Source organism: Mesoplodon mirus (genome assembly GCF_964341445.2).
Source record: "Mesoplodon mirus genome assembly, chromosome: 2".
NCBI lineage: Eukaryota > Metazoa > Chordata > Mammalia > Artiodactyla > Ziphiidae > Mesoplodon > Mesoplodon mirus.
This window is the reverse complement of record NC_138977.1, coordinates 16868242-16881185: the sequence shown is the minus strand read 5'-3', so window position 1 is coordinate 16881185 and position 12944 is coordinate 16868242. Positions and strand designations below refer to the sequence as shown.

Sequence of the window (12944 nt, the reverse complement as noted above, 5' to 3'; positions counted from 1 at the left end):
GGAAGTGGTCATATATTATTTCTAGTTTTCACTCTCTTTGTTGTTCCTCTTTTTATTTGGTAGGGAGAATTCACCTCAGGGAAACATACTCTAGAAACTCCCAGGAAAAAAACATTGACATCAACAAGTCATTTCCCAGTTTTTATTCATTTTTTTCTTACTAATATAAGATATATTATGACATTATATTAGAACATAACATCTTCCCAGTAATTTAATTTCTTTGGAAATTTATGAACTTAGAATATTTTTCATCTGAGGGTCCTGGTTTTATGCAAATTTCTATTCACACAGTTCCCCACCATTCCTTACATTTTGTAGGTACCAGCTAAGTGTGTAATGTTGTTGTTACTCTGGAATTAATGATGAGTGAGTTAAAAGGAATGACTCATTCTCACTTCAAATCCCTTTTGGATGAATCCAGTGTAAATAAATCTGCACTCATGAAAATCTGTTCCATGGACTATAGCTCTCAAGAGGCGGTCTGCAAAAAAATTAAAAGGGGGTTTAAAGGAGAATTACATGATAAAATAAATGTTGAAAATGCTATTTCTAATGTTCCTTCTTTACAATTCATGAAGCATATTAGCATAAAACAGACTCCGGGAGGTACAGAAATCCTTCTTTGAAGGATTAAAATCCTTCTTAATCCAGAGTTTCCCAGGTACTGACCCCATGTCAGTGTGTGTGGACATATTTATGTGCATAACACCCCACCAACAATGCAAGCAGATAGGATGCACACACACAGTTTGCCCAATGCCGACTTTTATGAGTGGTATGATGTGGCTGATTGTTTGCAAACTGCGAACTCGTGTTAGAGGAGAATCTGTCCATTGTTGCCTGTTGCTACAGAATCACGCCAGATGATCTGGTCTGAAGATAGCCTCTCACAACACAGGGAGGATTTTCAAGTGCCTAGATGAAAACTGAGAGGCAATTACTTAAAGATCAAAGGCAAACTTGTGTTTCATTTTAAAATAGGGCAGAAATAGAAAGACAAAAATAAAGCTGTGATAGTTCTGGGCTTCACTTGTTTCGTTCTTTTTTCAGCTGGGCACCAAAGAAGGTTACCTCACCAAACAGGGGGGGCTCGTCAAGGTAAGGAAGCACGTTGCTGCCAGCCACAAAGAAAGAGAGCACGTCATGGGGGCTCAACCCTCATTTTGACTTTTTAAAAAGCAGAACCTACTTATTTTGACCCAGTTATAATATTTACCTGTTTCCAGAGTTTATCTTTATGGCCAATATTAGTCAAAATTCTGGAAAATGACTTGACTATTCTTTGGCAAAGCCAAATGTATGAGAATAGCCTACATTTACTACCCAAGAAAACATATAATCCTTTTGATGCAATGATTGAGGGTGAACGTAGCAAGTTAACTCTAGCACATATCTTGGCTTTTTAAGATTTTTTGACAAAAAAGAAGTCAAAATTGGATGAAATGTTTACCTAACAGTAGGCCCCAAAAAACCCGTCACCGACATGAATGTAACTATATTATAAAATCCCAAAGAAAACAAAATGTAGGACTTTACTAGTTGGGGGGGGGTATCCTCTATTTATGTGGTTGTACCTTTAAAGTTACTCTATTTCATTTTCACGTGCCAAGAAGACCTTCCTGGAATGTGTCTGTTCTTTCCCATTTTAAGAGTCAGGACACTTAACCTCTCAAGGATACTGGCCTGCTTGAATTTAACCTAAGTATTTAGTTATCTGTGTCCCTACTGGACTGGATGCTCCCTAAGGAGAGGAAGTATTCATGTTCATAGCATTATGTTTAAATCCAGTTACTTCTTTTAACTGGGAACATTGCCACCCAACATCATTAGTGTTCTGTTAGTACATAAGAAAGAGGCAGTGGGTAACAACTGTTTTTCCACCAATGTCATGGAATTCTTAGGCAAGGTTTAGAATAGCATGCGATTGAGCTTCCTAAACCTCAATCTGCTTATTTGTAAAACAATAATAATAATAATAATATTGGGTTGGCCAAAAAGTTCGTTCAGGTTTTTTCCATAGTAGAAAACTCCGAACGAACTTTTTGGCCAACCCAATATTTGGCAATGTATGGGGATTGGCTATAATGTATATAAACCTCCAAGGATAGTATGTAGCCCTCAGTAGGTGCTGAACAATGATATCTATTTTTATTATGGAGTTTTATTAAGATTATTAAGTCTTATTAAGATGGAAATTTCAGCAGTTTGTTATAAATCACCTTGAATGTTTATGATAGGTTATTTCTTTTTACTTGTTTAAAAATGTTGATATCTTTGCCTTCGTTGTGAGCTTAATGCATGGAATCATTTGAATTTTTGAAACTTTAAAATTTTCAGTTTTATTTTGAAAGTTTTTCCCTCAGAAACAACACCGCAAGAATATTTTATTGTATCTAATCTTTTAGGTATTTTTACAACAAAAGGAAATTATCTAGTTCAAATATTGTGGTCCTGTATTCAAAACCTACATGTTTTATTTTTTATTTTTTTCAGACCTGGAAAACGAGGTGGTTCACTTTGCACAGGAATGAACTAAAATACTTCAAAGACCAGATGGTGAGAAACATGGTTATATATTTTCCCTTTAAAACTGAGCCCTGTATCACTATGGAGGTTCGTTAAAAAACTACAAATAGAACTACCATACGACCCAGCAATCCCACTGCTGGGCATATACCCTGAGAAAACCATAATTCAAAAAGAGTCATGTACCACAATGTTCATTGCAGCTCTATATACATTAGCCAGGACATGGAAGCAACCTAAGTGTCCATCGACAAATGAATGGATAAAGAAGATGTGGCACATATACACAATGGAATATTACTCAGCCATAGAAAGAAATGAAATTCAGTTATTTGTAGTGAGGTGGATAGACCTAGAGTCTGTCAAACAGAGTGAAGTAAGTCAGAAAGAGAAAAACAAATACCGTATGCTAACACATATATATGGAATCTAAAGGAAAAAAAAGTGGTTCTGAAGAACCTAGGGGCAGGACAGGAATAAAGAGGCAGATGTAGAGAATGGACACGGGGAGGGGGAAGGGTAAGCTGGGATGAAGTGAGAGAGTGGCATGGACATGTATACACTACCAAATGTAAAATAGGTAGCTAGTGGGAAGCAGCCGCATAGCACAGGGAGATCAGCTCAGTGCTTTGTGACCACCTAGAGGGGTGGGATAAGGAGGGTGGGAGGGAGATGCAAGAGGGAGGAGAAATGGGGATAAATGTATATGTAGAGCTGATTCACTTTGTTATACACCAGAAAATAACACAACACTGTAAAGCAATTATACTCCAATAATGATGTTAAAAAAAAAAAAAAAAAAGCCCTGTAGATGAAATGTCTGCCTTCAAAATCCCTGAAATTTTCTTATGAGCACCTGAAACATCCTATAAACGACTGGAGATGTGAATTCTTGATTCCTGATATGAGCAGTGTTCTTTTGCAAAGACGAGATGTGTATCCCAGACACGGCTCTCTCAGGCTGGCTAACCTCTAGCTCACAGGGGACATCATTTCCTCCGTCTAAGGCAATGGAATTGTTCTCTTGCCACAGTATTAACTGTCTCTTGCAGCAGTGTCCCCCTTTATTAAAAATATGTCCATTTCTCATGCCGATTTCATTAAACAAATTTAAAATTATTTCATCTCTTCTCATCTCTCCTACACAAAATTTCTGAGTAAGTGGATGTTTAAAAACATGGGAGACAAATATGACTCCCTTCCACGTGTTAAAAATTCATCTCCACCAAATTTAAATTGACAAAGAAAATCTCTTCCTAATGTCCAGTTTCATGAAAAGCCAATCCCCAGATGAGCATGTGACTTCCCTTAGGAAGGTTTTCTATAATCAGTCCCCATAGTGCAAGGAAAGTTGACAGTTGCTCATAGTGGAGACTTGTTAGGGGAACAAGTGATGTACAGATTTGTATGTGTGCTCTTATGATGACACGGTTTGCCCTTTTATTTTTTTAAGTCACCAGAACCAATTCGGAGCCTAGATTTAAGAGAATGTTCGGCTGTACAATTTGATTATTCACAGGAAAGGGTGAACTGTTTTTGGTAAGTTGTTTTATAAAGTAAATGTTTTTAAAAGCCTTCTTGCCAGACAGTTTAGCAGAAGAATAAAAAATTGTATGTCTTAATGTGTACAAATGTTCTGATCTGAGGCAGGTGGGTTTAACCGTCACACAGGGCATGTATGTCAGAAGGGCTTTCAGCCGAGTGTGACATAATACCTCACTTAAAGTGACTTAAACAAGTAGGAAAATCTCCTGGGTATAATTGCTTACGTTGTACACTGCACAAGTAGGATGCCATTCACATCTTAGACAGCTTTTATTCCTTTGAGGTGTTTTATTCAATTTCAATTACAACTTTGTTGACTCCAACAATGAGTGATTTGTATAATGATGACAATTCTGGCAGCTGCACAGAAGTGTTTTGTTCTGTCACAATCAGTATATCATGACAATTTTCTAACTGGGAGAAGTAAAGTATCTTGAGAAAAGAGTGTCTTATTTCCCACCAACTTTTATTTTAAAGTTTTCAAACATACAAAAACTGAAAGACTTATATGCCCATAGACCCTTCACCTAGATGCATCAATCATTAATATTTTGCCATTTTTGCTTTATCTATTCACTTTTTTTCCCCTGAACTAGTTGAAAGTAAGTTGCAGACATCATGGCACTTTATCCCTGAATACTTAAATTTGCATCTCCTAAGAAAAAAAAAATCACCTATAGAACTACAATACCATTGTCACACCTAAGAAAATTAACATTAACTATTATTAATTAATGATTGTATAGTATCAACCAATAATGGAAATCTTTTTAAAATTCACATAAAGGTACCATATGAATTAACAGGGGTTTATATTTCTCATATAACAAGTAATTGGGAGATAGGCAGCTACCTTGACAAGGTCAGGTGCAATGTCTCGACAATTCTCTTGGTCTTTTCCTCATGCTTACTACTTCAGGGTCCGAGAGAGCTACTCTAACTGGAGGCCTCACATTTTCATGAAAGCCATAAAGAAAGATGCTGGGATGGTATTAGCCAGGTCTGCCCTTTGTATCAGGAAAGCAGACATTTTCCCAGAAACTCTTCTATCAGATTGTTCCTCATCTCATTGGCCAAGACTGAGTCCCATGGCCATCACCAGCAGCAGAGGAAGCTAGAAAACAGTATAGTATGATCATAAGTGGCTCTGACTAATTACAATTTATCACCTGGGGTTCTGTTAGCAAGAAGAAAGGAAAAATTATCTGTATTAACAGGCAATTAATCATGTCCCTCCCAGGGAGGACCAAACAATGACAATTCCAGCAATTGGTTCTGTACACAATATCACACCTCCCCCCCACCTCCTCCTCTCTCTACTCACTGCCCAACTGGACCTCACGTCAGGGTTTACCTTTTATACACAGGGACTTACCTCTTGTCTATTCAACATTAATTACTGGTATAACCAGATGTGCTGCTTTGGTTTTAGGATATAGAAACCCTTCTGATTTCACTTTAAGGCTTTTTTTAAAATTAATTTTTAATTTTTGGCTGCATTGGGTCTTTGTTGCTGTGCGTGGGCTTTTCTCTAGTTGCGTGGAGCGGAGGCTGCTCTTGGTTGCGGTGTGCGGGCTTCTCACTGAGGTGGCTTCTCTTGCGGAGCACGGGCTCTAGGTGCTCGGGCTCTAGTAGCTGTGGCACGCAGCCTCAGTAGTTGTGGTTCGCGGGCTCAGTAGTTATGGCTCACGGGCTCTAGAGTGCAGGCTCAGTAGTTGTGATGCATGGGCTTAGTTGCTCTGTGGCATATGGGATCTTCCCCTACCAAGGATCAAACCGGTGTCCCCTGCATTGGCAGGCGGATTCTTAACCACTGCGCCACCAGGGAAGTCCAAGGCTTTTTTTTTTTTTTTTTTTTCCTTTTTCACAAAAAGGACAAAAAGATTTTTAGTGTTTGGCATCTCAACTCTAAGGACAGGAGGTGTGGGCGAGATATAAGTCTGACGATTTTGACTCTATAGCCAGAGACAGTCAAAGGAGGAGTTAACTCTATTCCTAGAACAGTCTTTCATGCCAGTAGGCAAGTTTGTCTTCCCTTCAGCAAAGATCAACTCATGGCCAGAAGTGGGCAAAATAAATAGTTGAAGAGATTTATTGTCTCCTTTTCCTGCCCTGAAAAGTTAAAACTGCCTTCATCCACAGAGGGCCGGGTCATCCTCGCTGAAGTCAGCTAACACAAATGAGCTCCTTCAACAAACTCTCTTATCTGTCTTGCTTGTTCTTTGAATCATAGCACAAGTTCTGAGTCATTTAACAGATCAGCTGAATAAACACATGTGTATTCAGTCTAAGACATGAACAATAAAATGATCTGGGGGTGACCTGGATCTGGTTTTTTTCTTTGGACTCTCATTAGAAAATACAAATCTGGCCTGTAAGACTAATATGAATCTGCAGCCTCAACATTTCTGCGTTTGCTGGCAGAACTAGCTCCATATATACCAACTCCTCAAGTTCTCACCCAGGTTCTTTGTCAATTCTTTTTCCCCTTGGAATACTCTAATTAGTGCTCAACTAATAGATGTTCAACCAACTATCTGGAGTGTCTTACATTCTTTCTTTTGTCTTATCAGCTTAGTATTTCCGTTCAGGACATTTTATCTCTGTGCAAAGACAGGAGTAGAAGCTGACGAGTGGATCAAGATATTACGCTGGAAGTTGGTGAGTTATTCATGTCTCTGGATACCTAGTACTCAGAAATCACATGTTGATGATTTCAAACATATTTCTATTGAAAGCGTCAGACAACCCCCGAGAACGGACGGGAGGTCTACTTGCAGGCTTACGGAAGAGTCTGTTCATTCTTCTGGGATGTGGAAGGGATGGAGAAAGGAGTAAAAGAAAAAGAACGAAGATGCACTGGGGTCTCAGCCCCAGAGCCTAGCCTCACACCCTGGTGTCTATCAGGCTTCCTTTAAGTGTGTGGGCTGGTCCAAGTTTGCCTGGAGGAGGACATGTGGGGCCAGAGGCCAGACAGAGGAAAGCGGACATATTTCTATAGTAGAAAATCCTTTTATTTTGTCAGAGAAGGAGGCTTGCCAGAGAGACTTAGCTTAATGTCCAGTGTAAGCGTTACTTTGCACCAGTCAAGGACAAAAGGTGTGTTAATTTATCTGCTTTCTATGTACCTCCCAGGAGGAAGACAAAGGGCTTATAAGAATTTACTATACTAGTCTCGGGACTTCCCTGGCGGTCCAGTGGTTAGGACTCCGTGCTTCCACTGCAGGGGGCATGGGTTCAATCCCTGGTTGGGGAACTAAGATCCCACACGCTGCATGGTGCGGCCAGAAAAAAAAAAAAAAAAAAATGTACTAGTCTCATGCATTTTTTTGTGTGTTTGCAAGTTAGTGAGTTGTTAGCCAAGAACTTGTCCTTAAAGCTTTCTCAAATTTCCTATAAATACCATCTTGAAACCCTTCATGTTTTCAACTATAGACAATTATTCCGAATTTTTTAAATGAAATTAGCTGATATATACAATCTTATTGAATATTCCTTTCTAAATACTGGGATTTTTGCTTTTGGTTATCTTTCCAGTTTGAGATCCAAAGCAATATACCACTCATTCTGAGACAGTTCCAATGTGTTTGATATTCAATGGGGAAATACTCTGCCATATGAAGTTTTGCTCAAATATGAATCATTTTTTATTTCTTCTATTTTGTAACTATGCAAGTGACACAATTATTATAGAAAATTTAAAGTAAAAATATATCAAATGCACATCCTTTCAGACTTCTCCCTCTGCAAATAAATATTAAAAACAAAATTTAATCATTCTGTAGTGCTCTTTACTTGCTCACTCCATTAACAATATATCATGAACATCTTTCCAAATCAATAAATTTAGACCTATATCTTCATTTTGATTCGTTGAATAGTATTGCACTTTTCGGATTACTAAAAGTATTAAGCCAGTTCCCAATTTGTGTATGTTTTAGCAACCACTTTATAGTCTCCTGAGAAAAATACAGAAAACCAGAATAAAACTTGGGGAGGAGGGGACATGATAATTAATTTGTAGTTGCACGGTTTTCTTACTAGTCAGCATTTCTTATTTAATATTTGTTAAAAGCCGAAGTTTGTTATCTTAAAGTTGCTCAATAATAAATACACGTGGGTGTGCTTTCTTGCAGTCTCAAATAAGAAAACAGCTTGATCAAGGGGAAGGCACAATCCGATCTCGGTCATTCATCTTTAAATAGACAGACCTTCCTCGATGAGGGATGCCCTGACCCAGGAGCAGGGTGGAATGTTCCTGATGTTGTGATCCACAGCAGGTTTCAGATGAAAGCTAAGGATTTTTCTGTAGAAACAAATCGAAAGCAGATGCGGATTTGGACCTTTCAGACGACACCACATTTGCTGACTCACAGAAAACTGCTGTCCTTCAAGATCCTGCCATGTCCCTGAGAACACCGAAGGCTCCTCGCTCTGATGGAGACGGATGAACCCCTGCGACCAGGTGTGCTCGATCTTAGAACACGCGATGGGAGATGGTTCTTGTTTTCCCTCATTGTCCCCAAGCTGGTTGACATTAGTTACCCAAAGTCCCACTCTGCACCAGGGTCAACACATCTGACTTCCAGGTTGTGCTATTATCCAGGAAGGAAACAGCTATATGTGTAGCCTGAGGTTTAGACTGCTTTTCAGAAAGTGTATTGAGACAGCAAATGTCCAGGATGGGGGCAGAGCAGCAGTGTTGTTTTTACTTTTTTTCCCCTTTATACAAAAAACAAAACAATTTCCAAAACTAAAATGGAAAATGTTTGTAGTATTTTCTCTTTGTAAAAGGCTCAGATATCTACAGGGCCCTTTCTCCCCCTCTAATGATAAACCTGTGAGAACTAAATCTCCTATGGGCTATTGGGTAAGATGATAAGGATAATGGAAGGTACAATCGTAAAAAAGCATCTCTTTTAGTCACTTTTGGGGAAATGCTTTAAAGAGTGAGAAAACATAAATTAAGAAGAGTGATAAAGTAGTAACTTGTAGTTTAATAATAATTATCACAATTATTATTATAACAATAGAGCACTTGAAAGCACTAAGTTATCTTCATCCAACACTTCTCAAACAGACTGAAAGAAACTTTTCAAGCAGGTGTGTTATAACAATCCCTTCCCCAGAGTGAGAGGGAGGTATTGGCCCAAGAGAAGAAAGACGTACCTTACACTGCACGGAGCACCCTACGCCTTATTCAAGAGCAACTTCTTTTGTCTATTGAGGGAGTAACACTAAATCCACATGCAAAGGGTAATGCTGTGTTTGTTACACAGCGTTTTCAAGCCAGAACAAGGGGATTGAAATAGGGGGATGAGATACTGGCATCCAGAGCACCTAAATAGATTTTAACCTCTTCTATTATCTTTATTAACACTGCTTTTTTAGACTGAAGTTTGAAGGGAGACAAAAGTGGAGGAAGAACCCAAACAAAAAGGTTGTGGAGCAAAGCTATGATATGACGCTGCTCTTGCAGTCCAAAGGGCTACCTTGTTGAATACGCTTCTTCTGTTATTTAAACATCTAGGACTCAGAAATTACATTAAATTTTTGTATGTTTCAACAAGGTTTTAATGTATTTTGTAATGTTTGTATCATACGCAATAAAGCAAATGTCAAGTTAAAATGTATTGTGTCAAGTTTGCAAAGTAAGGAGCTAGACATAAATCTTCACTGAGACGTACAGTTTTGTTTTGTTTTCTTAGATCCAAGGGTGTTGTGTAGGTAACGTTTTTATTTTTTGTAAAATATGTCATGTTTATTTACATTCTTTGGTTATGTTTATTAAAAACAGCATGATTTTGCTGTTCCTGTAATATTTTGCTATAAAGTATTTTTAATAACTGTAATTTAAAAGAAATATAACCAATTAATATCATAAATAGCAATGAAGAGTCCACTTTGGTTAGACTGAGCTGCAAAGGATTGAAAGATTCAGAGCTGAAGAAATAGTCCTGGTCCTCAAGGAGTTTTCAGTTGAATATGAAAAGGTAAGAAATACAGCCATGATGATGTATAGAAGTAAATACGATAAATAGTGCAAGTGAGGCACACAAAGCTATATGATGGAGTGGGCTTCAGCTGGGACAAAGCCATTTTTTGGAGGGCCTTGACATGGAAAGGGCGATCTAACATACACCATGCAATTAGTACTACCCCAGATGCTTTACCTGCTCTCAGCAGCCCTGAAAAGTGATCATGACTTCACCCCGAGATCTCAGGGAAGGGCCCTAGGACGAGGGAGGATGATTTGTGCCAAATCGGAGTGCGGTTGTTTGGGAGAATAGCTGTCTGTGTCAAGCTCTGTCACTAACAGTATGTGCTCATCATGAAGTACCTCAAGACACAGCCGAAGGATTAGCAGTTATCCTCAGAATCCCCCCAACCCCGGGAAAATCTTGCCCCGCGGGAGCACTGCTGCCCCTGGACCAGGGGAGCGCCCCGCTCAACGGCAAGTTGGCTGTTACTGCCTCGGAGGGAAACCCGTCCCTATTCCTGGGCCACTGGACAGGAGGACACTCAGCAGGCCACAGCCCTGTCTTCCAGCCACAGGGCACTCGGGAGACTGGGTTCTTTGGTCCTTCCCTCTCACTCACACTTGGGATGCAGGTCAGGGAGTTACATTGAGTCCCTGTTTCAGGCAGAGAGCAAGAGAATTATTACAGGGTGAACATAAGTTCTACTTCCCTCCTCTACTGCTACTTCAGGTCAACTGTAGCAAACTTGTAGTTTTGCCAACGTCTTCCCAGCCACGTTGAGCCTACACTCTGCTCACCACGATTCAGGCTGTCTGGGCATGACGTCGAGCAGAGCTTCTTAAATTACCTGTGGAAAAGGGCCAGATTTTTTTTCTTTTAAAATTTATTTCCTATCACAGACTTGCAATTTGTAAAATCCAGTAAGTTGTCAGAACACTGAAGTAAAAATACAACTATCACAATCCCAGTTTTTAAATCAAATTCAATAGACATAGTATGTATGCTGTTTTTTAAACCCTTAAACCTCAACTTCTGTAACTTATTTTGTACTAACAGAAGAGCCCAGTCTGTGGACATTTCAAGTAGGCCTGGCTAGTGGACAGCCACGTAAAATAAAGCAAGAGCCTTCTTGAGAAAGAATTCATCTTGACGCTGCTATGAAGGTATTTCAGAGATGTGCTTAATAACATCTACAACCCCCTGAATTAAGAGGTTATGCTCCATAACATGGGTGGGGCTCATTCAAGCAGTTGAAAGGCCTCAAGAGCAAAACTGGGGTTTCCACGGGGAAGAAATTCTCCCTGTAGACTGCAGCCTCAGCTCCTGCCTGAGGTTTTCCAGGCTTCTGGCCTGCCCTGCAGATTTGGGGCTTGCCAATTTCCAAAATCAGGTAACCAGTCCCTTGAAATAAGTCTAATTCATGTATATCCTACTGGTTGTTTTTTGGTGAACCCCAAGTGATACAACTTTCTTTCCCAAATACCTCATCACCATTTTATTATAAATTTTGTTGTTTGCTGAAATATTTTATTTAGTTAATTTTAATTTTATCACTTTTGGATAGTTAACAATTCAATAAGTAAAGTTTACAGTGAAAAGGGTCACTCCTGGGAACCCTGTCCCCCAGGTACCTAGCTCCACTCCATGGAGGCTACCCATGTTACCACGTTCTGTGCATCTTCAGAGATACCTATCATATACAAGCAAATATGAACATACATCTACATTTTTTCTTCCTATACATAAGTTGTAGCATAGCACACAGTTTCACACCATGCTTTTTCTTCTGAACATTATATGTTTTGGAGATCATTCCATCTCAGTACCTAAAGTCTTCTTCATTCTTTTTTCCATTGGGCAAATGTAGCAATTTCTTTAACCAACCCTCTATGATTAGGGTGAACATATAATCTATCTAAAGTGGGACCCTTCAGAGTTGAAAGGAGCACTAATAATTACACCGAGAACAGCAGGTATAAACTGGCACTGTTACAAAAAAAAAACAAAAAACAGGTCACCTCTTCTATGATGGATACTTGTTTCCAATCCTTTAATGTTCCTAAATTACAATGACTATAAGTATACACTTTTCACACATCCATATGCATCGGTAACATGAATATCTAGAAGTGGAATTGTGGGCTTTTGTGTCAATTTGACTCAACATGGGGTGCCCAAATTAAATATTTTGTGTCTGTGGGTTATCTTTCTCTGGGGAATCCTAATACATTGGGTGAAAGGTTATGTGCACTTGAGTTTGGTAGAGCACAGAAATATGATGTACACTGTGCTCTAGAATTCTGCTAGTGAATGGTGCACAGTAGGTGCTCAATACCAGGTACCAGTGACAAACTCTGATTGTCAAAAATCCTAGGAGGAAGTTAACAACCTTGAATGATGGACTGCATTCCTGAAAATGAAAAGCACATGCTAGAACTGTGATACCAATTTCAGAGATTAAATTAGGCTCATGGATGAGGTTTATTTTCCAACTGACAGTTTATGTTAGGTAAAACGGTCTCCAAACCAGACGTGAAACAGTCACTTATTCATGTGGTTGAAAGAGTGAATTAAGTTAATTACAGTCTTCAAACGTTTGAAAACAGTCTGGTGGAAAAAACCTACATAGTGCTCAAACTGTACTTTTAAAAATACTATTTTATTTAACTCATGTATGAAAAAAAGGGCTATACTACCATGTTTATATACACACCAATGTTGGAAACAATTCAATAATGAATCACATCTAAATTTTATAAAGAATACACAAACACTAAAAAACACTGATTGGTTACAGAAAGCAGAGTGGAAGAAAAAACCATTACCTATCATTTTCATTTCCATTAAAGAGCAGCACCCTCTGAGAAGAATCAAATCAGTTAGTAATAT

At 38.9% G+C, this 12944-nt stretch overlaps 1 protein-coding gene across 2 annotated transcripts in view; it reads left to right on the top strand.

Moving 5' to 3' along the window:
* The window catches only part of DAPP1 (dual adaptor of phosphotyrosine and 3-phosphoinositides 1), a 67285-nt gene extending 58935 nt beyond the window's left edge, over nucleotides 1-8350 (top strand). For both annotated transcript variants that reach the window (XM_082602841.1, XM_082602840.1), the window contains 5 exons: nucleotides 1054-1101; nucleotides 2497-2559; nucleotides 3983-4068; nucleotides 6648-6735; nucleotides 8211-8350. In XM_082602841.1, the coding sequence (XP_082458967.1) occupies nucleotides 1054-1101; nucleotides 2497-2559; nucleotides 3983-4068; nucleotides 6648-6735; nucleotides 8211-8279 (354 nt within the window). In that variant the 3' untranslated portion in view covers nucleotides 8280-8350. The remainder of the gene's footprint in view (nucleotides 1-1053; nucleotides 1102-2496; nucleotides 2560-3982; nucleotides 4069-6647; nucleotides 6736-8210) is intronic.
* Nucleotides 8351-12944: the final 4594 nt, after the last annotated feature.